The sequence below is a fragment of the Phaeodactylum tricornutum genome, chromosome 15 (assembly GCF_000150955.2).
Source record: "Phaeodactylum tricornutum CCAP 1055/1 chromosome 15, whole genome shotgun sequence".
Taxonomy (NCBI): Eukaryota; Bacillariophyta; class Bacillariophyceae; order Surirellales; family Neidiaceae; genus Phaeodactylum; species Phaeodactylum tricornutum.
Window position 1 is genome coordinate 527,207 of NC_011683.1, and position 22,348 is coordinate 549,554.

The 22,348-nt window shown below is 47.2% G+C and overlaps 12 protein-coding genes across 12 annotated transcripts; 6 read left to right on the forward strand and 6 right to left on the reverse strand.

Moving 5' to 3' along the window:
- Positions 1-551: 551 nt before the first annotated feature.
- On the forward strand, positions 552-2,079 carry PHATRDRAFT_1391 (predicted protein; the record flags this gene model as incomplete). Its single annotated transcript, XM_002182210.1, has 3 exons — positions 552-1,170; positions 1,254-1,943; positions 2,021-2,079. Coding segments are annotated over 3 exons (1,368 nt in total), but the record flags the coding sequence as incomplete, so codon positions are not given.
- A 379-nt stretch (positions 2,080-2,458) lies between these two features.
- Positions 2,459-4,094, reverse strand: PHATRDRAFT_47949 (predicted protein). Its single transcript, XM_002182374.1, has one exon. The coding sequence runs from the start codon at positions 4,069-4,071 to the stop codon at positions 2,500-2,502; it is 1,572 nt and encodes a 523-aa protein (XP_002182410.1). The 5' UTR covers positions 4,072-4,094; the 3' UTR covers positions 2,459-2,499.
- A 517-nt stretch (positions 4,095-4,611) lies between these two features.
- On the forward strand, positions 4,612-5,859 carry PHATRDRAFT_47950 (predicted protein). Its single transcript, XM_002182211.1, has 3 exons — positions 4,612-4,983; positions 5,073-5,293; positions 5,339-5,859. Exons 1-3 carry the CDS (start codon positions 4,711-4,713, stop codon positions 5,823-5,825), a joined length of 981 nt encoding a protein of 326 aa, XP_002182247.1. The 5' UTR covers positions 4,612-4,710; the 3' UTR covers positions 5,826-5,859.
- Positions 5,860-5,913: 54 nt separating this feature from the next.
- Positions 5,914-7,026, reverse strand: PHATRDRAFT_47951 (predicted protein; the record flags this gene model as incomplete). The annotated part of the gene is made up of 2 exons (XM_002182375.1): positions 6,692-7,026; positions 5,914-6,581 (listed from the first exon to the last, which is right to left on the reverse strand). The coding sequence occupies exons 1-2, from the start codon at positions 6,846-6,848 to the stop codon at positions 5,914-5,916; spliced, it is 825 nt and encodes a 274-aa protein (XP_002182411.1). The 5' UTR covers positions 6,849-7,026.
- An 818-nt stretch (positions 7,027-7,844) lies between these two features.
- On the reverse strand, positions 7,845-9,094 carry PHATRDRAFT_38294 (predicted protein; the record flags this gene model as incomplete). The annotated part of the gene is made up of 2 exons (XM_002182376.1): positions 7,845-8,696; positions 8,792-9,094. 2 exons carry the CDS (start codon positions 9,092-9,094, stop codon positions 7,845-7,847), a joined length of 1,155 nt encoding a protein of 384 aa, XP_002182412.1.
- Positions 9,095-11,118: 2,024 nt separating this feature from the next.
- Positions 11,119-12,863, forward strand: PHATRDRAFT_47952 (predicted protein). Its single transcript, XM_002182212.1, has 2 exons — positions 11,119-11,945; positions 12,033-12,863. Exons 1-2 carry the CDS (start codon positions 11,397-11,399, stop codon positions 12,744-12,746), a joined length of 1,263 nt encoding a protein of 420 aa, XP_002182248.1. The 5' UTR covers positions 11,119-11,396; the 3' UTR covers positions 12,747-12,863.
- A 31-nt stretch (positions 12,864-12,894) lies between these two features.
- On the reverse strand, positions 12,895-13,122 carry PHATRDRAFT_8365 (predicted protein; the record flags this gene model as incomplete). The annotated part of the gene is made up of 1 exon (XM_002182377.1): positions 12,895-13,122. A coding segment is annotated over one exon (228 nt), but the record flags the coding sequence as incomplete, so codon positions are not given.
- A 2,125-nt stretch (positions 13,123-15,247) lies between these two features.
- On the forward strand, positions 15,248-16,930 carry PHATRDRAFT_14391 (predicted protein; the record flags this gene model as incomplete). Its single annotated transcript, XM_002182213.1, has 2 exons — positions 15,248-16,740; positions 16,849-16,930. Coding segments are annotated over 2 exons (1,575 nt in total), but the record flags the coding sequence as incomplete, so codon positions are not given.
- Positions 16,931-17,400: 470 nt separating this feature from the next.
- Positions 17,401-17,898, reverse strand: PHATRDRAFT_14478 (predicted protein; the record flags this gene model as incomplete). Its single annotated transcript, XM_002182378.1, has 2 exons — positions 17,401-17,613; positions 17,773-17,898. Coding segments are annotated over 2 exons (339 nt in total), but the record flags the coding sequence as incomplete, so codon positions are not given.
- Positions 17,899-18,362: 464 nt separating this feature from the next.
- Positions 18,363-19,433, reverse strand: PHATRDRAFT_47954 (predicted protein; the record flags this gene model as incomplete). The annotated part of the gene is made up of 1 exon (XM_002182379.1): positions 18,363-19,433. Exon 1 carries the CDS (start codon positions 19,365-19,367, stop codon positions 18,363-18,365), a length of 1,005 nt encoding a protein of 334 aa, XP_002182415.1. The 5' UTR covers positions 19,368-19,433.
- A 334-nt stretch (positions 19,434-19,767) lies between these two features.
- Positions 19,768-20,219, forward strand: UBI1/2 (ubiquitin extension protein 1/2). The gene has a single exon (XM_002182214.1). The coding sequence runs from the start codon at positions 19,803-19,805 to the stop codon at positions 20,187-20,189; it is 387 nt and encodes a 128-aa protein (XP_002182250.1). The 5' UTR covers positions 19,768-19,802; the 3' UTR covers positions 20,190-20,219.
- Positions 20,220-20,968: 749 nt separating this feature from the next.
- PHATRDRAFT_38299 (predicted protein) lies at positions 20,969-22,336 on the forward strand (the record flags this gene model as incomplete). Its single annotated transcript, XM_002182215.1, has 2 exons — positions 20,969-21,094; positions 21,191-22,336. The coding sequence occupies 2 exons, from the start codon at positions 20,969-20,971 to the stop codon at positions 22,334-22,336; spliced, it is 1,272 nt and encodes a 423-aa protein (XP_002182251.1).
- Between the last annotated feature and the right edge of the window lie 12 nt (positions 22,337-22,348).

Sequence of the window (22,348 nt, forward strand, 5' to 3'; positions counted from 1 at the left end):
CAGTGCACCTCATTCGCGCTTGCTATTAGAGTTAATCACAGAAATTTTCTAGAGGTTTGCGAAGCGACAATCGGAAAGACACCCACCGACAGCTGTTTGCTGCTTTCGAGAGTCCCGTGACTTGGGACACTTATTCTTTTTTGGACACCGCTACTCCACTGTGCCCTCATGTTCTCGAAGCCGGGTTTTCTACGCAGGCCCCCTTGGCACGTATCAAGGCCCGCTGGAACAGATTACACAAGACTCGTCCAACAGCACCTCGCTAACTGTAAAATCAAGTCATCTCAGTCGGAGCGACAACGAGAGAAGCGTTGTTGTGGAGAGGGAAGACAACCAAAGTCTTGTCAAGCACACAATCTTCAGATAGAATCATGGGCTCGAGATGGTCGATCATGTCTTGGCTAATCTTATCGCTATTGGCCTCGTCGGTGGACGCCGTTCGGATCGTTCGTCCGGATTTGCGGGACTTCGCGGCAATACCAGCAAACTCGGTACCGATCACGCGCAGCACTACCGAACACCGTCGTCTCGCGCAATCGGTAAGCGTTGAAGTTCCCGGGTCGCCAGATGCGCATCTCGTTACGGACCTTCCGTTATTGAGTTCTGAGGAGTTTCCGACGAAGCACTGGGCGGGTCATCTACCGGCCTCTCCAAATAATGACAAGTACTTTTTCTATTGGCTCTTTGAACCGGAGGGTAATTATGACAAAGATACGGTGCCTCTGATCATTTGGTTGAATGGAGGGCCAGGATGTAGTAGTATGGACGGCTTGTTTTTGGAAAATGGACCGTTTCGCTTGGAGATGGACGAAAACGAAAACTACCAAATCAAAGCAGCGGAACATAGTTGGCACAAATCGCCGGCTTACACGCTCTACATAGACCAGCCGGTTGGAACAGGACTCAGTTTTACCACGTCTGGGCATTATCCTTCCAACGATGAGCTTGTGAACGTTGATTTTTACCACTTTATCCAATCTTTTTTCCAGCTTCATTCAGACAAGTTTGTGGATCAAAGGGTACGCAATCCACTTTGGTTTTCGGGGGAGAGCCATGCGGGCCACTATATTCCATCCATGATGAACTACATTTTAAAGCAGAACGATGATTTGAAGGACGGGGATATTGAGATCCCTTTGGCGGGTGCCGCTATTGGCAATGGTTGGACAGGTACGCCCATTTTTGGACACTACTGATCTCTGGTGTGCTTTGTATTTGCACGCGTCTTATTCCTCTTTCTACCTTTGTTGTAGACCCCGTTCACCAGTACGCTGCAGCCGAAGCTGCTTACGGCCATGGTATAATCGATCGCGCACAATTGACCGCAATGTCTGCGCAAGAACGAGTCTGTCAGCAAAAACTCGAGAAGGGTCAAATGATTGTATCCGAGTGCTTTCGACTCTTGGACGATGTGGTTCGGCAATCACAGGGTGTCAAATCGGAATACAAGATCAGCCAATACGATGTTCGCAAAACAGAATCAACTCAACATTCGGACAGAGATTTTCCTCCCGGTCACAAGGTCGTAGAGACGTTCCTGGGGGGATGGCCGATGAAAGATGACCCGGGAAAACTTTCCACGGATATTTCGGTAGAAGTTTTAAAGGCTATCCACGCGACATCTGCTACGGCAGCAGGACAGCGTTTTCAAGAATGCACCGATCCTCCTTACAATGCTTTAGCCCACCAGGATGGTAAGGGAGTCGTTGAAGATGTCATCGCAGTTTTGGAGCACGCTGCCAACGTTAAATTGCTCTTTTTCAACGGGGTTGAAGACTTAATTTGCAACCATGTGGGAAACGAGGTAATGCTGGAGAAACTACCCTGGAAGCACCAAGATGATTGGATCAAGGCTGAGAGATTCGCTTGGAGATCGGAAAGTGAGCAAGTTTCCAGAATTTCTGGTTACGTGAAGGAATTCGAGAATCTTTCATTCCTCAAAGGTAACTACGATAAATGAGGAGTAAACTGCACAGGCTTGTCTTGCTTCCTCAATTTTACCTTCTTGTGATGCGAACAGTACTATCGGCTGGGCACATGGTGCCGATGGACGTTCCCGAGGTCTCCTTAGACATGATGCGAGTGCTTGTCGGAGCAACATCTTTTCAGTACAGTATGCAGAAGCTCGATCGAGCCAAGGCTACAGATGGAACCTGTCCAGAATGCCCCACCTGCCCGAGTCAGGAATCCTCCGCTGATTTTCCCTCCGCCAATGGGGAAAATCATTCGGGAGCATTTGTCTTTTCTTACGCCTGGGTCGTAACAGCAATGGCCCTAGTCACGTTTGTCGCCCTTCTTGCCGTGTTTCGGCGGTCGGGGCTTCAGCATCCCACCAGAACGCTGGTTCCGCAGCATGACTTGGAAATGAGAGAAGCAAAATATCACGATGAACCCATGTTAGATGTCGATAGTGCAGAATATGGCGAGACCAGTGCGGTTATATAAGAAAAGCTAGATTACACAGTGTCGACTATCAAAACTTAAGTAGCTACTTTTCCCCTATCCATTTACTTCCAGATCGATAACGGAATTGCTACCATCGCTCTCCCTTGATGAGGTAGTCTTGACAGTTTCCGAAGAAGCCTTTCTCACCATCTTCCTCGTTTTTGCGAGACGCCGAGCGTGACGTCGGCGTCTGCGTTGAGCAATGATTTTGAAGGCATCCATTTTTGCCGTCGCAAGGCAAGCTCCAATCCAGCAGAGACTGGCAAATATGCTTAAGAGACTACCAGACCCTACTCGACAGTTTTTGTCAGAGCATATCATGGAATCAAAGAAAATCATCGAAAAAGATTGAAAGAAGTAGGTTACGATGAAGCCAATTCCAATGGGCTTCAGATTGATTGATTGCCAGTAAACAGCGGAGCACAAGAAGATGGTGAAGAACACGCCCGACAGTGCCGACAGCGTCAAAAAGATCCGCGCCAACTCAAACATGTTATCGTCAACATCCTCAGTTGTCAAGGGAATGACCGTACAGCCAGATTCACTGACTACAGAGGTGTTGTAGCAGAGCTCCATTCTGATCATTCCGATCTTGTCCACAGCGTTATAGACGGGAGCAATATTGAGTGGCTCGCTTAGTACAACAAACCTCGTACTTCGTCTGGAAAGGACAGACATCAACGACCCACAAATGGAAAGCAGAACGGCAATAGACGTCCACATTTTTCCATGAGCGAACCAGCGAAAGTGCCTTTCTTTTCGTGTATAGTTTATTTTGCCCAAGGGCAAAGCTCTGTCGGTAGATCGGGAATCGCCCTCGAAAGCATCACCGCTGAATCGATCTTGTTGCTCTGTACCTGATGCGACATTTGGCGAACCTGTCATTACACCAACGCAAAGATCCGGACTACGGTCGCCCCTCTCCAGGGTGCGGAGATCTCCCGAGTCCATACTCGTTTCCGTGGCCACGTAAGAATCTTCCGAAAGGTTGGCTGCCTCGACACCAGAGCCATATTTGCTGCCATGTCTCGTAGCGACAAGCCTGTTTATATCGTCGTCGAAATTCTTGACGGCCGGCATCTCTGAAAGAATTCTATCCCGATTTCCGAGTCGTTCTCTCGTTTGGTGTTTTGTGTGCGATTGGAAACTATGTGCGCGAGAAAATACAGGTGGTCTGGGAGGAGTCGCAAGGTCCTCTTTGCGCAAAGGCAGGTTGTTGGCGGTGTTATCCGGAATATTTTGCCTGTTTTGGGGTGGCGTTGGCAGTGTCGCGGAGGGAAAGGTTCTTTGCGGTTGAGAACTGGTGTGAGTTGCCACTTTCGGGTCCACCGTGAGTACGTGCGTCTCCGGCTTTCGTACACTGTCCCCGTAGCGTGGACATTCCTCGTTCACTATTTCCGATGAATGTATCCGGACCTCTGCCGGCCGCAAACGAGGAGACTCCTCTTCCGACACAGTTCGGTTTGGAATTTTTATACGTTCGGGAGAGTCCAAATTTTTGTGGGGGAAACATACAGCCTCAAGGTCGTCTTGCAAGCGCGTGGTCCAGGTTTTACTGGAATCTTTCTCTTCTACCTCGACGCAGTCCCAACCACCGAGGAAGGACATCCATCGAGCAAAGTCCATCCTGACGACGATGGCTTTCCGGGCGAAGCGTATTTGTGCGGCAAGGCCTTGTTGCTTTCGAGATAGTATAGGAAAGGATCAGATTGTTAATTCAATGGGAGAAATTGGGGGGAAGTGCACGCTATTGCCACCAAGCGTTGAAACCCTATTGGCTATAAAAGCGTGAAGCGTGTCAAAAAGGAGCGAAAACATAGCAACATGAGTGCGTCGCACCAATACTATGGAGTCTTGTCCATTCAAACGACATAATAGGCCAGGCTCATTAGCAAAATTAGATTGCTGAACTGACATCTGCGTTCATAACACATAATTCATGAACGGAAACGTTTTCCTAAGGGCAATATTATTCCTTGTAACTCGCGAAATCAAAGAAACTTCTTATAAGATGTAACAGCGCCGGGCATGACAGTCTGTACCTCGACCCACATTCGTTCGTGTCACTCCCGTCAGATGTTGTCCTCGTGAAGGTCTCAGCTTTCGTTTCTCTCGACTCGGGTCGTTGTTAACTGCAACTCGAAATGAACTACCACTGACCGTACGTGTAAGGTAGGCTCGTCTTGTGGCCTGGCGTGACCTGCCCGTGGAAGTCAACCAACACTGTAAAAGCGATTTCGCCTGTTCAGTCGTTTTGGGGGAAAGATGCTTCGACGACTAACCATCAAGGCTCTGGACGAGGAGGCGCACCGCCACGTTGCGAATATTACTATCACCTCGACAGTCACAATTCGGGTGACACCCAAGGACGATTTTCTTGTTTCATGGGCCATTTTGTGGGCTGGTTTTGTGATCGCGTCTCTAGTCGCGACGTGGCAAGTCTGGAAAGAATCGCGGAGTCTGTCGACTCGCCGAGGACAAACCGAAGAAGAGCAAGCCACCGATGGAGTTTCGACAGCCGATGTTGCCCGAAGTATCGTACGTTTTCCGTGAAAGGCAAATCCCATGGTTGCCGGAACCCTTGGATCTCACCCACCCTTGAATTCTATGACTGCCGTCTATTCCAGTTTCGACGCCTACTTCTCGCCGCTATGGCATCACGCATAGTTCTGATGCCCGTACAAATCTGGTCGACTCCCGTCTGGTGGCAGTTCGTGGGCGACACTTTGCCGGAAATGCTCTTTGCTGCAGCCTGGACATTACTGGTTAGCTTTTTTGTACAGTTGGTCGGGATTGCGACAGGAACGAGCACCAGCACCATGCCGGGTATTGTAATTCAAGGGACTGCGTACGTTGTGTATTTATTGTTGATCACCTTGCAACTCTGGAATAGTGTTGCGTCCGTACTACTGTACGCCTTGTTGTGCTGCATCTATGCAGCCTTGTTCGGGACTGTCTCGTATTTTTGTCCAAGACTGCTGTCGATTTTGCAACCCAGTTTGGTTCAACACGGTGGCTTGGTGACACGAATATCGATTTGCACCGTGCTGTGCATCTCCATGTTTGGAGCCCATACGATTGGCTATGCTCGACTCGTCTTAGCCCCACCCCATAGAGTATTCTGGTGGTGGAACTATGGAGTTTTGGAACTTTTGCCATCGAGTATTTTCCTCGTGATTATGAACCCCAGCTCGAATAAAAGCTCGGAGCGAGAACACGAAGACCTATCGACTGATGGAAGCCGCAAGATTGGGAGGACGGATTCCGCTAGCTCCGCTATGAGCCACCCAACGGGAAATAGTAGGAAACAGCAAGAGACAATTGCACTCCTCAAAAACTCGCCCGTGTACGGTTCTTCTGGAAAAACAACTACTACCTAACTGGATAATTCATCCTAACGAAACCTTTGGCTATACTAGCGCTTCCCTTGCTTTAACTTTTGTGTATTTCACAATCGCGTTTTTCGTGTTACTTTGGAGTGAGATCCACGTCGTCGTCTTCGTCATAAAAGTAAGTCGCCGGTATCGGAATAACATAACGGGCCGGAACGCGACGGTGAGGGGTGCGCCCCTGAGCGTCATCGTCATCCTCAAACTTGACGATGATCTCTTTCACTGTGGGCTCCCCCAACCGATCCACCTTCCAAATGGGATCCTTGCTAATTTTGGCACGGTAGAACGAAGTGGTTTCGGGGAAAATAGCCATGCAATCGTTATCTTTCTTGAAGCATCCTTCCGCCCCGGTGGAAAGGCGCATCACGTGACTCCAAGGCAAGCGGATGAGCTTACTCGTGTCGTCTTCATCTTGCACATCGTACGTTTCCGTGTCGGTGTAGAATCGCTGCACGGACGCCAAAATCCAAGAACCGTTTTCATCCGTCCGGGTAACTTTGGCAGCGACTTGTTCACCGGGTCCGGCAGCCAGTTTGCTGCGCTTTCTCTTTCGTGCAGGAAGGGCCAAAGCACGCCCATCGAAAAAGGCCGTTTGGCGAGCATACTCCGTAGCACCCGGTCCCTTTTCGAGACGTTCCAGAAAGCCACCGATGCATTCTTCTTCGTCAACTTCCATTGCTTCAAAATGGCGGGCCACGGCAACAGCAAGTTCCGAAGGAGGAGCTTCGGCACGCACCGCAACGCCTAGATGTTGATAAAGACGAGGTGAGAGAACATGGCGCCTGAACAACTCGAACAATCGCACGGTGTCAACCCAAACACTGAGGAACATTGTTCAACCATCCGGTACTCACCGTGATGGTCAATGTAGCTCAACAACGTAAGGCCTGCGAGCTTTCGAAAATCCAGTCCAACCCCACGTGGATACGACCGAGAATGGGTTTGCTTTCCCGAGCCTCGACGCGCTACTTTTCCCGCGGGTGCAGTGGTTGTCGCAGTGGCGGGTCCCATGGTCAACGAAGCTTTCCTCGGCAAATGGAGACAACTGTCGAATGTTCCCACGATATGTGCTGCGTTGATGTCGTGTTTTCGTCGTGCTCGAAGGAACCTGGAGGAGGACGTTCACGAAGTATGCTTGTCTGTGAAAATGCTGTCGTTGCCCATCTCCCCGCGTTACCTTGAGTCTTTAACAGATCTGAGCAGTAAGTGTCCCCACTGTCAAATTTCCCAGAACCACGACGAAAATCGAATAAGTATTACAGCTAGCTACGGTTTTCAGGTAAAGTCCCAGTTTTCAACCTTTTATTTTCAATTTTTCCCATAGTTAAATGTAAGGTTCAACTGTGGTTCGTTGACACTGTTTTTGGGAAAACTTATCGTTCACTCCCAGAGCTACTTTGCATTCAACAAATATCAAAACCACTATATATATAACCTCGAAAGTTGGTGGGGCTGCTTTTCCGAGATTCTATTTTCAGAAGCGCAAACAGATTATCAATCCCGTTCTTTGAACGTCTTTCAACTTCGAAACCGTTTCTGTAGTACTTTGGGGCTGCAACAGCTGCGTGAATAGCTATGTGCCAAGAAAGTATAGCCAAGGACAGTGATGCGTGTTTGTCGACGCTTCCAGGCTGGTTCTTCACTTTCAATACGCTTGCTTTGAGCACGCACGTTTTTTACATGACGGAGCCAATTTGCTGACAGTGAAAGCAAACGACTCACTGTCAGCCCATCTATTCCGAAAGGGAAATGAATGTTGTCATCGCTAGCGTAAATGGTCTGCATACTATTTTCATTCAGTAAGCATCTAAACTTTTCTATGAATGGCTTCTGTTTGCATCAAAACCCTATTCTTTGGATTTGAAGCAAGTCGTATCAATAAATAGAATGCCTAACTGTAAAACAGTCGATACTCATTTTGAAATGCAAATAAAATACTTCAGAGGGTTCGGCAAAGCCGTTCGTGTCTGTTTACATAGAAAATCAACTGAGACCGGCCACGGTAGCTTAGTTTGCGTAACGCAGTGCACTGATTGCAGCGTTTACTATCTCCGCGGTGGAAGATTGATTTTGGTACTGCCCCTGCTGTTGACTTTGCATGTTTTGATGGTGTGGTACGTACTGATTCATCATCCCATTCCCCTTCATTAAATCATAGCCGTGGCCATTGTTCCCGTGCATCCCCATCATGTTTTGACTATGGCCCCCTCCCATGCCCATATTTGGGTACAAAGCATTTGTGAGCGAAAGCGATTCGCCATCATGCATACCACCGTGCATACCAGCATACATGGCCGCCGGATTGTGCATATAGTGGTTCGCTTTGTTTTGTAAGTAGTGATCGAACATCATCCGCTTGTGCATGTTTTCGTCCATGGGCCCGTCGAAAGGGCGCTTCATTGCGTAGGATGGCATCTGATGTTGATCTTGCTTGCGACTAGTAGCGGCGGTAATCGATCGCATCTTTGCCATGATCTCGGCGTTGTCTCGCTGGAAAAATTCGTTGCCGAAGATGATCGGGTCGTCCGGACCAATTCCGCGGTTGACTTGACGGAATCCCCATCTATAAAGCTTGCGCGTAAAGCTCGAAAACTTGGTCTGCTTGAAGAACTTGGGAACAACATTGCGAGTGAACTTTTCGGGATCATTTATCACAAAAGACCTTCCGTCCCCGAGCCATTCCACGCAAAAGCCTTTTCCTTGCTCATTAGCATAGCGCATCAAGTTCATAAGCTTTTTGTACAGAGACGGATGAGAGTGAAGTGTCAGCAAAAAAAAACATCCCAGCCCGATAGTTGACGAAACAGCACTGCCCAAATGAAATAGGGCGCACATTGCAGTGAAAATATCAGGACAAAACTACCTAGAAGCCAGTACTGCTTCTACGGCAGCGATAAAAACACCTTGCCCCGTTCGATCGGAAACCACGTCTCCCAGCGTCATGGAAGGCTTACCTTTTCAGGAAATGTAGGGGCCGCGTCGGGTTTCTTGTGATCGGGAAGGTAGCGTTTGCTTGCGTCTTCCTCTTTCATATCTGACTTTTCAGCCGACTTTGGCGCATCAACTTTCCCTTCCGTCTTCGTACCCTCAATTTCTTTTTTGTCGTCGTTGGGGGGAGTTCCGGGGCGACCCTCATCGGACTCCTCGTCGCCGAGAGCTGTCAGAGCGGATGCAGCTTCCATTATGCTCCGAAGCTTTTCTTTTGTAACAGGCTTTTTGCTGCTTTTGTTGTCTTCTATCTTGTCGGCGTCAGTCATCGTCTTGCGTTGCGTGTTCGGTGGACCAGTTGATAGTTTGTGCGAGACCGAATTAATTGGATAGCCGCTACGTAGAGACGTATTGGTTCGTACACAGAGCCAGGCAGGCAAAACATGCCTTGCGCGGAAAGAATATCTCCTGTACTAAAACTACGTTGCTTTTCGCAGGATTGAGAAAATTGACCTTTTTCCTAATTGGTTTCAGTGTTCCCGGCAATGACCGCATAGATAAATAAACTTTTATATTTCTGATATTAAAAATATCTTCTGTTTAAATTTATTATCGACAAAAATAAGTAAATAAACCTGCGAAACAGGTCTGATCTCTGTCATACAAATTGATATTATCGTGATGCCAATAAATGTGTCTCTTGCTGACCACAACAAAAGTCGATAATTGTCTCTTTTCTATAAATGACAGGTGACCTCCGATCAAATCATATTAATTGGCTTTACATTTAAAACAGATCTCGGTAAATCACGAATCTCATATCAATGTCGGATACCTGTGATTCTCCGAGTACTTTCGTATGAGTGTCGTAATGTAAATATGGAGATAGTGAAATGCGTTTTCTCCTCTTATTGTCGCTGGTCAAAATCGACTGTTGATTGTTTGTTCCGTCGAAAAGTCAAGGCAGAGAAAAATGTCAAGAGGCCGTACAAATACTGATGTCGCACAACATCGCGAACAGTTGGACTTCGATCAGTGTAACTGAATAGGCAGACATGGAAAAATTGAGCCCAACTTCAGAATCAGAATTACCTGTAGTGATAGGATACGAACTTACTCTTAGAAATACGATATGGTACTTTGGTAAAAGAGTGTTTTGACATTTTCAATTGTGGTAACTGTTAGTAATTTTCGACTTTTCTACTGAACGAAATATTTACTCGGTCCGTGCAGTCATCCCAAGCGAGCTTATGCTTTGGATCACCCTGCCTTTGGCCATCGGCGTTAAGACAGCTGACATTGTGGAAGTTGCAGTTACGGAGCGCAAACTTAATTGTCCTATGTCATACCTGTTAGGACTAGTGCCGTTTGACGGGTCAGAAGTTGGTCCACGACAATAACAGAAAGTGGAAGAACCCATGGCGTGCGAAGGCTCTACTAGGTTGTGGTTTGAGTCCTATATGGCTTGTGTTGTTTCCATGAACTAAACGCTTGCCTATTCTAATGCAACTTTTATGGTAAAGTATCCCTATCATTATTGTGAGATAAAGCACAGATTGCAAGAATTACTTGAACCAACGGAAACCCGACCAGGGACTGCCTTTCTAAACTTACGTTTGTATACCACAAGGACGCAGGATTACTTCTCTGGTATATCTTTTTAATCTGAGAAGAGCTGCTCCAAAGTCCAAAGTAGCACGCCTCTGCGAAAGTATGGACACAAAGTTTGGTCAATCGACATTCTCAATTTTACGTTCCAATAGGAAGTTGAGCCTTCCCGCATTTCCTTTGTGTAGATCGTAGTTTTTGATGCAGTAAGATTCGCAACGAAACTAAGCGCGCTGGTACAAGCGTGCCGTGGACGACAAGGGGGTTTGCTAATTTTCTTTAAACCTCGAAATGGTGAAAGAGGAATGTTGGTCAGTCATAGTAATGCGCAAAAGGTTGCATTTACTGGTTCAATATCTGAGGGTTCGCTGTCGATGAAAAACTCCGATGACCTGGGTCATCTATATCTCAACATGTCACCAGATGGTAGATAGTTACAATTATGATAAGTTATGATTTCCCGGGAATTCGAAAAAGAGTGTTCAAATATAAATCGTAAACACTAACTATATATTTAGAAATGAAACATGAGACATCATAAAAAATACTACTTATGGTACTGTTGGCTGGAACACGCAAATCGCTCAAGCAACAAGAAAAGCAGTCATCAAAGCAAAACCAACTTTAAGATGCCTAACAGTAAATATCTAATCGTGAATTTCGGTTTAGCGTCTTTACGGCCTACAGCAGTCAATCCATTTCGTAATTTACTTTTTCCTTGATTTTCCTTACAAAAGTGGTACGTAAAAGTACTTCCAGATTAATGTTGCAGTTGGGCAATCCTGACGTGTGAGTCGCGCGTTTCTCCCTTCTTCTGGGCAGAGCAGCTTCCAGTAAAAATTTCCCTTCGAAAACGTGAAACAGTGTAGCCGACAGCGGGGTATTGACTACTTGAGACTGTTCACTCTCCGTTCACAAAATATTACTATCACAACACATTCCAACTGTGCACTCCCAAGTTGCGTCTCTTTACGGAACAAGGTTGACTAGTGCTGTGGCATTTGTCATTGCGAATCAGACAAAATGTCGTGGTATTTCGCAAGTCTACCTTCGGCATCGGATCGTTGCTTGGACGCCTCAACAAGATCGACTCTTCATCAACTTCTGAAAAACGAAGAAGAACTGAGCAGTTTTCAGCGTACTAGAGTATGTCCAGGAGATTGTCAACGGAGACTTTTGGATAGTCTCATCACTCCTCCTTTCTTCTTTAGAGGCGAGGCACCATCTGGTCTCGGGGATTACAGCGACGTTCCGTTTCATCAGCTTCCCAGAACTTTTTTGGGAAGTGAGCCAGCAATAGCTCCGGCTGAGATGCGCAGCCTGCGTTTTCCACTCCCGGCTAAGCTCAACGCTATTCTTTCCAACCATGAAAATGAGCATATTGTTTCTTGGATGCCGCACGGACAAGCATGGCGAATTCATGATCTTGATCGATTCCGTGATCAGATTCTACCTGTTTATTTTGATTGCGGCTCATGTGCTGGTAGCATCAATGCATTTTTGCGCCTTTTAAAGCTTTGGGGGTTCCGTCAGCTCGCGCATGGACCCGACATTTCCGCATTTTATAACGAGGTATGCCTGCTTCATAAAGTTTCCAAAAAATGCAATATTTGTGTTATCACAACAATTGTACTAAGATTTTCTTCCCTCTTCAAACAGATGTTTCTTCGAGGCATGCCGAATCTGCATAGACTGATGCGCGCTTTCGACAGCAATATAAGGCAATCTCTTTATACCACCCCTGAGCCCAATCTATCAGCTTTTCCCGTGTTGCAATACAACCAGCCTGCGTCTCGAATAGACCCGACTTCAAACGCGCTACACTCGCTCAAAATGTCCCGAGATCTTCACTTTCGCTCGCTGGTGCTATCTTCTATGCTACTTTCAAAGGGCGCGTTGTGCAAAAAGGGGTCATCCGTTGTTTCTTCACAAAAGAGCAGAGCGTCTTTTTGCAGCAATACCAAAGAGGAGACTTCAGACCTTGATGGTTTAGATTTAAATACTGGCTTGCTTGCAGCACAGGAGCTTCACTTGAGCAGCATGGCGAACATGAATCAAGATCGGCAAGTTGATAAATCCCAAGGCCTGGCTTCGGGTTTGGTTCGCATCGGATTCTGTGGTAGGAAAGATTTTGCCGGTAGCCGTTTAGAGGACCCTGAAAAACTCCAGCCCACCAAGAATGGAACAGGGTCAGAATCAGTCGTATGCCCCGTCTCGTCCTCTTCAAACCTGATGACAAGAAAAGGGCGGAAAAGATGGCTGCCTTCATTGGGCCCCAAGCAAACATTTTCTGGTCCCGATCCGGGCTTATGCGAGTGGTTTTGTACCAATCCAGAAGTGTTTGCTTCCTTGGCAGACTCGCCGCAATCTTGATGAGAAAGGTGGATGTGAGAAGGAGATACCCCGTGCATCATAACAGTTGATGAGATTTTCTTTTTGTTTTCATTCCATTCAAAAATTGACAGTATTTTAAAGAAACGAATATAATGTAAAAGTTCTACGAAAGCTCATCAGGAAGCTGACGGCTCTGGATGTAAATTAAGTGCCAGCCAAACTGCGTCTGAATTGGGCCGAGAGTTTCTCCAACTTTGCTGATGGGACTAAAGCATGCCTTGTCGAACGGCGGTGCCATGGCGCCTTGCTTGAATTTCCCCAAATTTCCCCCTTGATTCTTGGACGGGCAGGCCGAGTACTTTTTGGCGTACTTGGCGAAAAGATTTGCGTCGTTGTTGATTTTGCTCTTATAATCCTCCAAAGTGTTTTTGGCTTCTTCCGTGTGATCCATCAGTAAGATATGCGAAGCCTCGCAGAAGGCAGGAGTTCCGCTCCACTGCGAGATCAAGAAATAAAGCGACAGAAATCCAATCACCAGCGTCGTCGGGCTGACCCAGAACTGATAGTCTCCGACCTGAAAGTTCTGGATGTACCAAGGCTTGGCGAGATCCCGTGCTCGCTTCATCTCATCCTGATCTTTGGTGGTGTCTACGCTGAACGCCGTGGCAATGAAGAAAAGAAGGCAAGCAAGGAATGCCATGATCTGCAACGGCAGTGCTCGGGGAGCCATGGTGATTGTGACGGGACGATTCAGCGAGGGTTTCTCTTTCAAATGGAACTTGCAAACGGTGGCTACCTCGCTACTTGGAAGTTGTGTAGAGGTCTGGACTCCAGCAATAAAAACGAGGAGGTTGGCTTTCGACCTAGGCAAGAACGCGTAAGATCGTCGTTCGTTTTCGCAACTCACTAGCTAGCGCTGCTTTTCTACAAGTGTGTCTTTTTTGCTCAAACCGATCACTCCGTCTGTACGCCTCACGGGAAGGTGAGGTTTCCCGCAGACTACCGTATCTAATTGTGGAGAATTCCGTCCCGCAGTTGGTATTTCTGTCAATCGAGTAGGGAGATGTACAAGAAATAGTATGACAGTGAGATCGTTAGCAAATCCGTCACTGACAGCCACATGGAAGGAATGCTTACTGTTAATCATATCAACATATAGAAATACACTGTTAGAGGTCTCTAGAGGCATCACCATGAAGGAATGGCCTCGGAAATAAGCTGTGGATCAGCATATAGGCTAATTAAAACGTCGAAAGGAGTTGTCCTTTATTAAGGTACTAATTAGAGGCATTGCGCATTATAGTAAACAGACACGTAAGCAATTGGAAGGATGGTGTCCAGGGACCATGGTCCTTTTGCAGCTCAATAACGTCGTTGCAAGATGATTCTGGAGAGGACGCTTTTCCTGGTGCAAATGGGCACGGACACACAAACAGCCGATCTGCGTATATTGGCAAAAGTACTATGAAGAAAGCGCGTTCAATGCGGTCCCGTATGGACAAGATGCAATCGCTACTCCTGCTTCTGTGAATCAATTTGCAGGCCAACAAAATGTGATGACCAAAGTCGTGGTGTCTGGAAAAAGCATGCATACTGAGCCGTTTTGAAACGGACCAAAAACTTCAAGACGATCGCAGCTCAATATCGCCTAGGTTCCACTAACAACCGTGACGCCCGGCATTTGCAATAGCTTGAGCTGCTTTTCGCCCTTTCTCATCATGTATTCGATCTTCTTGAAGTCAGATCGTTTGACAGACGCTGCTTGCTTACGAAATTCGGATACAGCGTACGAGAAAGTCGTGGGAGCATCGTACTTATGGGATAGAAGTATCGGAATAGGTTTTAAACACGAGCCGGCGCGATCTTTCTGAATAGCCTGTCGCAGAATCTTTCGATACAGGCCCAGCACTTCTTTCTGCAACCCCGACTGTTTCATTCTTTGTTCTATTGGCAAATTGGAACCGATAAAAATGGATGTATGCGAACTCTTCAGCCATCAAAGTCGTGGCGATATGTCTTGTTGGTGTTCCTCTCGGTGAGACCGGCAATTGTAAGGATGCTGCATGCACGCAAGACGATTGGAATAGACTTCCTTTGGCTTGCCTGCGAGAAGATAATTTTTTTTTGGCACAACGAGTGCGTGAATAAATCTGCTCCGGGATCGGGTTTTTTCCATCGATCTTCACACTCTGTCCTTACTTACTGTTGACAAAGAAGAAAGAAAACCAAATCAAGTGAGAGCCCACGTTCAAGGGAATTCTGTTGTGCACCGTTCTTTCTATTCGCAATTTTCACCATCGAGTTTGTGCTATTCGACCATGGTGGGCCAAGGAAAATTGTCAGGGAATCGCCTGTCAAGGGTTCTATTTCATTGTCTGCTTGTATTGATACAAGGCGATTCCGGGCGGGCCTTTTCCACCGGAAACGAGAAACGAGTGCACAGGAGCCGCTCGGCATTCCCGAGACAATGGGGGTCCAGCAACACACATCCATTGTCTCGCTGGTCATTTGGAATATTTGCCACACAACAATCGTCATCAATGACAACCAATGTAGACGAAAACAGGGGAGACGCTCGTGGAGCTGCACTCTTGTTGGAGGGAGTCACAGTGTATCGCGGTCCAGCCGAGATTCTTAGAAACATCGACTGGCGCGTGGAACCACGAACTAAGTGGGCTCTAGTTGGTGCAAATGGAGCCGGAAAATCAACACTTTTAAAAGCCCTTGTTGGGGAAGTGGATTCGCGTGGAAAAATTGTGATCGGAAACAAGGAACAAGTGGGGTACTTACAGCAGACAGCTGTTGCTGGAAGCAATGGCACCGTCTTTGAAGAGGCCTCATCTGGAATGCGCGAACTGAATACGGCTAAACAAGCAATGGAAAAATCTCAAGAAGTGGGTGATTTACAAGCCTTAGAGAGGGCAACGACAAGATTTGAACTCATCGATGGCTACAAACAAGAGCAGAAAGTTGCCAGTGTTTTGAAAGGTCTGGGGTTTACAAACTTTGAAATGCGTTGCCACGAGCTGTCCGGTGGATGGCAGATGAGAGTAGCTTTCGCACGATTGCTTCTCAGTGAGCCAACTCTTTGCCTGATGGACGAACCCTCCAATCATTTAGATGCGGCTGCCAAGAAATGGCTTGCAAAGTATCTTGCTACGTACGATGGAGATGGAGCCATGATTCTAGTCACCCATGATGTGGACCTACTTAAATCTATGGATCATATTGCTGAGGTTGTACCTGGAGCAGGAAGCTTACAGATTTACAAGTCGTGCAATTACAACCAGTACTTGGATTTGAAAGAGCAACGGGCAGCTGCCGCAATTTCTCAGTATGAACGAAGTACGGAAAAAGCTGCCAAGCTACAAGCTTTTGTGGACCGCTTCGGTGCTTCGGCAACGAAAGCTTCAGCCGCACAATCCCGTGTCAAGATGCTTGAGAAAATGAAGCGAGACGGATTGCTGAATGCACCAGCGGACGATATCATTGCACAACGCTTCAAGCCTTCGTTAATACTCCCGGATCCTCCCCGAGCCATTGGTGAAAAGTTGATCTCTCTGCAAAAAGCTGGTGTGGGCTATGATGGAGAGGTGCTTGTATCAGATATCAACATTGATATAATGAAAGGTATGAAACTTTTAATTCGTGGGCCGAACGGAGCTGGAAAGTCGACGGTGATGCATTCCCTTCGTGGCTCAATTTCATTGATAGATGGTGACAGAAGTACAAACCCCGACTTGCGGCTCGGGGTGTTCACCCAGGATTTAGCTCAAGAGCTTGACCCCAGTGCCCGGGCTGTCGACTTAGTCACAGCGTATGCTCGTACAGGGCTGGATGGAGATATTACTGTCTCGGAACAAGAGGCACGGGCGGCGATGGGTAGACTGGGTCTACAGGGCGAAAAGGCTTTACGTCACATTTGCGATTTGAGCGGTGGAGAAAAGGCACGTGTAGCTTTGGCGATGTTCGCTTTGAAGGCTAGCAATGTTTACTTACTGGACGAGGCGTCTAACCATCTCGACTCAGAATGGTACGTTATAGAAGCTTCTTTCAGGAGGTTCTGTTGTAATTTTATGCATCTATCTTTTATTGTGTTTTACGCATCTGTCTTACTCAACAATGCACTGCTTTTACATAGCGTTGAAGCCCTTGGTGAAGGGCTCGGATCCTGGGGCCACGACACTGGCGCAATGGTCGTAATTTCTCATGACAAGTCGTTTTGCGATCGTATTGACTTCACTCATGTGGCTACCGTTCAAGACGGGAACTTGATTTTAGAGGAAAGAGGCGCTTGTGAAAGTGACTGGGTGATCGAAGGTCTTTCGGGTCAAGTCTCAGCTGCTGAGGCTGACACGAAAGTGGCTGGGGTGGAAACTACCACAGAAATTGACCCTATCCTCCGAAAACAAGCATTTAATGCCCCGAAGCGTATTGCTAAGCTTGAGCAGCTGATTGGGGAAGCGGAAGACAGAGCTGCAGCTTTGGAGGACGAAATGTTGTCAAATGGATGTGACGTTGGCAAGCTTGTGGACCTAACCAAGGACAAGGAGGCTTTAGAACTTAAAATATCAGAGTACATGGAAGAATGGGAGCAACTGGAAGCACTCCTCGCCCAAGTAACGTAAGTCAAACATTCTTCACAGCTCGCGGAGATTTCGTATTGTGCTACTATAGGAACGTGATCTAAATTTTAATGTGGCTTGGGAACATGCCCGTCAACGTAAAAATTTCTTGTTGCTTTCGGCATTTCAAACTCGATACCTTCGAAGTCTTCCGAGACGGTAATTTGGCATCCGAGGCGGCTTGTTTCCGTCAGTCCAAAAGCCATGTCCAACATATCCTCCTCATCTTCCGACGGTTCTGGTAAAGAGTCATAAACCTTCATTGGTAATATAAGGTGGCACTGTACAAAAAAGGAAAGGTAAGAGAAAACATCATGTGCTCACTTAACACTGCGCCTATAATTACTTGCGGTCGAGCACTGCATTTGATAGAAACAAAGGAGTATTATGAGTAGATGTCAAACGGGGGAGCAGTCTCAATTTGTTGGCATGCTACGTACGGCGCACACTCCTTCGCAAGCGCCCTCTAGCTCAATTTCATGTCGATGTGCTGTTTGGAGTAAGGATTCTCCCACCTTGGCCATCACCACACGCTTCGAGTTATCAGGTTGAATGAAGGTAATGTTGACCGTCTTGGCATCCGCCAAGGCAGCAGGGCCCCCATGCCACCGCACAGCGTTTGCCGAACTGACGGTGGCACTTCGACGCAGCGCCCTCCAAGTAAACATCCCTCGCACCATCTCTAGACTGGGAAATCCACCTTGACGTGATTTTTCTCAGCAATTGTGTGACAGAGAATGAGGAAGAAAGGCGGCTCCTATTATCTGAAACGAAGTTGACGTACAAACACGTCACAAATTAACCCTAGCCCGCCTTTCAACCTGAGAATTGACTGTGAATGGTTAGATTGACGGACTTTTGACAGCGCAAAAAAAATATCCGCAACGATACTACTACTAGGTCTCCCGATCTCGAATATAAAGGAATTACATGTAATTCTATTTCATGATGAAACAGCATTGCTCGCGGCAAACTTATTGGTTAAAATACGCAGCCATTCGCCGCTTAAACATGCTGCTTTAGCTCACAATTAATGCGATCCAGTTGCAGGGAGTCCCAACATTTGCTTCACAATGTCGTAAATAACAAGTTGACTGGTGATAATCAAACCGACGTGAACAATACGCGCACCGGTTCCCGTAAAGAATCCGGAAGCACCACCCTTGGTGTAGATGCTGTTGATGACATCAGCAAAATTGCCGTCTACCGCTACCTTTGCTTTCGGATCCTTGGGCCGGTAGGTCTCTGTAAGGATCATATCTCCTGGTTGAGAGAAAATGCACGCGATAATTGAAGCCATAAATGCTGCAATGACGGACACGGCCCACTTAGTTTGGCTGTCAGACAACCATGTTGCGTTTTCTTGAAGTGCGCTGAAAAAGACGTACAGAAACCCAGCAAAAACATCAAACGAAACTTGCTTGCCAAAAGTGTACGGAACTTGCTTTGCCAGCATCGCCCAGAGACCCGAAAATGTGGACCATAGTCCTTCCTCCGAAATCAGTTTCGGAAGTCCTGTTAACAATCCCTTGCCTGCATAAGCTGGGTCAGTCACGATACGGATTCGGGTAGATTCCATGGGACAGAGCAGGAGAGCTGCTACAGCTCCGGCAACTACGGACGCCGATAGAAATGCAACAGCAGTATTCCCTCCCTCGCTCGAGCCTAGTAGCAAAGCAAATACCGGCTTCATCAATTCATATACGCCGAATTTCATGGCCCCTTCGATGCCGTATCCAACAACAGTAGGCCCGAGTCCCCCTAGAAGAACGCCGGTACCATCTTCTTTGACAATATTAATAGCTGCTTTGCGGAGACCTTGATTGTATTTTTTTGGATCGGATTGGATGCGCGTTTTGACGACATCAATTGGTGTAGTGATTCCGTGGGAAATAGCGGCACAAGTTCCTCCGGCAACAAAGTAGCGATAATCGATGGACTTCAAGGCACTGAACGTCGAGGATGCGGCCGACGAAGGCTCGATGACTCCGAGAGGAAGAACAATAGCAAGCTGACAAGCTTGGAGAACTTTCATGGTGACAACGACGATTTCTGGGTCTTTGTATTCGCGAATCTTTGTATAAACCGATCAAACTCCACCCTCCACGCTTTTAAACTGTTGGCTTTTTGTCGTGTCGAAGGAAGGTCTACGCTTTCGCCGGGACGGACAGAACTAGCAACACGCGTCGTGTCTCAAAAACGCCAAAATCTGCTGGACGGTCAGACTGTACATTCTAGCTACGATCAATTTGAGAACAGTACGCTACTGACTGACGACGTCCAGTTCATTCTAAAAGAAACTATCTCAGTTGATCTTACCGGAGTTACTAAAAATGTTTTACTGCGTACACGTGACTACAGGCAGAAGTCACGTTGTATTGCGTGCAAGCAGCGGAGCTTTCAATACGGAGTCTGATCTCACCCTTCACCGATAGTGCTGACAACGAAAGACTAGGTGTGACTGTTGATCATGCAGATCTTTGTGAAGACCCTAACGGGCAAGACCATCACTCTTGATGTTGAACCCAGCGATACCATCGACAACGTCAAGACCAAGATTCAAGATAAGGAAGGGATTCCACCGGATCAACAGCGATTGATTTTCGCTGGCAAGCAGCTGGAAGACGGCCGTACTCTTTCCGACTACAACATTCAGAAGGAGTCAACTTTACATTTGGTGTTGCGTCTACGTGGAGGAGTCTATGATCCGTCGCTCGCTTTACTGGCCAAGGGATTTAACTGTGACAAGGCCGTTTGCCGAAAATGCTACGCTCGTCTCCCACCCCGCGCCACTAACTGCCGAAAGAAGAAGTGTGGACACACCAGCCAGTTACGCCCCAAGAAAAAGCTCAAATAAACTAGTAGCTTGTTTTCGAATATTGCAAGCAATGGCTCTTAATTGATGCGTTGGAATTTATCGAGACTGTCATAGATTGATTTGAAAACCCCGTAGATGGATTTACTGTTAGTTCAATGCAGCTGTTGATGATACTCCAATCTAAAGTGGACTAAAGCTTTTAGATGGCAAAGGAAAAGCTATTTTGTGTTGGTATTCCATTCGTCTTGTATTATTGAGACCGAGCCGCAAATGGCTGCCAGAACACAACTCGGTGCTCGAATGCTAAGCGACCCCTCCTACCGTAACAGATCTGTCTTAACGACAACTATTTTCCTCGGATAAATTTGACACTGTCAGGTGCCGCGGTGCTATCAATTTGGCTTGATCAAAAGCATTTTCTCAGGAATATTTGCTCCTCGAAAAAAAAGATGGCAGATCGAAAACACCGTACCTTTCTGGATATTTCCTTACATGTTCGTCCTTGCCCGTCATGGTGTAGATAGGCTATCCCATTTCGACGGTGTATTTTGCTAGTTTAAGAAACGAGCCAGAACATCCCAAGGTAGAAGTAGCTTTCTGAGAATAGTCGCACCCGTAATAGTTTGATAGGTAGCTTACTGTAGAACAATACGCGAAAAGTAGAATGTCTCTTGAGTGGTGGGCGGACGGCAGAAAGACGCTGTTGACAAGCCACGCGTCGCATTCGTCAAAAAGAAAGTTAACAGGAAAACCAGAGGGCAAATCAATATTGCGTACCCTACGATTAACTCTATACAACAAGCACTACAATTTAGACCATGGCGCCCAAGCCTCTGAAAAAGAAAAATGGCCGGCCGCCGCCGATCGATAAATTAATGAAGCCAGCCATCGGAATCGGTCTCGCCTTATTAGCCTACCAATTTTTCAAAGGAATCGGTGCTGAAGTAAGTCTGTCATCTCCGTGTGACTTCTCATTTCGTGAACTCCTTCCTGCGTAGCGATTTCACTCGCTCATGACGTGCGCTTGTGCTTGCCTTTAGATTCCACGCGTAAACACAGAAGATGAACTGGAGCTTCGGGAAGTCCTCTTTGGGGAGGCTGCAACAGGAAAATCATACGCGGTTCTGTGCCATCCAGAGGTGTCCACTATACCGATAAGTTCCGTCTTTCAAGATGCCTCCAATGATGGAGGGGCGCCTGCGGAATTTCGCGTTCTAGACTGTGGCTATGTTTTACCATCATCTGAAATGTCGATAGCGGACCGCTTCAAACTTGACCTCAAATCGCGGCCGACAATCTTCGTTTCGGGGGCGGTGGGGGGCCCCAAACAGGTGCCGACCAAGAATCTGAAAACGGGAGCTATGCTCGTCAAATTCTTGCGAGCTAAGCTCGGCCTGACCGCGGCGAAAATTGAAACGACGCAGGACTTGCGATCCAAATGTTTGGACAAGGATATGTGTGGCCTGCTACTCAAGGGAGCCAAGAAGGCGCCTAACTATTTGAAAGATGCCATGAACAATTTGTTAAAAGAGTATCCGACTGTTTCTTTCGCATCGATTGATTCAAGCGTATTGTATGCCAAGAATCTAGAGGAATATCTCCCGGAACTCGAAAGCAGCCAACCTCGTTTCGTTGTCTTCAAAAAGGTTAGTGGCTCTACCGAAGCTGGGGGTGACCGGCTGATCTCTAGCATAGCTGCGATTCCTACAAATGGTGTATCGTACGGACAAATGAGCAACCTGGTAGCGAATGTTGTGAACAAATCACAAGAATTGACTAAATTGACTTCCTTGCCAGTGATCAAAACGCGGACCAAAAAATTGGAACAAGAAGAACGTGCCAAACGGGACCGCAAAAATAACCGGCAGCAAGAGAAGGATCACCCTGTATCGGGTTCGTCATCTTTTGAGGCCAACGATGGGTCTCGCGAAGGTCGCAAGCTAGAGCGCGAACGCCGAAGAGCAGAACACAGAGAAACGAACAATGTACGAGAAAAGACCCCTGAGGAGATTGCCGAGATAGAACGACTGCGGCGTCAACGCATGGAAGAAGAGGCAGCGAAATGGAACATGGCACCGGATGATCTTCCGGAAGGGGGCGATCCTTTTATGGGAGAGGACATGGAATACGAAGACAGCACCACCAGTGACGACGACGATGAGGAAGATGTCATTGATCTTGACTAAAGTAAAAACAAG

Coding starts and splice junctions, on each gene's coding strand:
- PHATRDRAFT_47949 (XM_002182374.1), bottom strand. CDS start 4,071: ATGGACTTTGCTCGATGGATGTCCTTCCTCGGTGGTTGGGACTGCGTC.
- PHATRDRAFT_47950 (XM_002182211.1), top strand. CDS start 4,711: ATGCTTCGACGACTAACCATCAAGGCTCTGGACGAGGAGGCGCACCGC. Junction 4,984..5,072: donor CCGATGTTGCCCGAAGTATC/GTACGTTTTCCG, acceptor CGTCTATTCCAG/TTTCGACGCCTACTTCTCGC. Junction 5,294..5,338: donor ATTGTAATTCAAGGGACTGC/GTACGTTGTGTA, acceptor ACTCTGGAATAG/TGTTGCGTCCGTACTACTGT.
- PHATRDRAFT_47952 (XM_002182212.1), top strand. CDS start 11,397: ATGTCGTGGTATTTCGCAAGTCTACCTTCGGCATCGGATCGTTGCTTG. Junction 11,946..12,032: donor TTTCCGCATTTTATAACGAG/GTATGCCTGCTT, acceptor CTCTTCAAACAG/ATGTTTCTTCGAGGCATGCC.
- UBI1/2 (XM_002182214.1), top strand. CDS start 19,803: ATGCAGATCTTTGTGAAGACCCTAACGGGCAAGACCATCACTCTTGAT.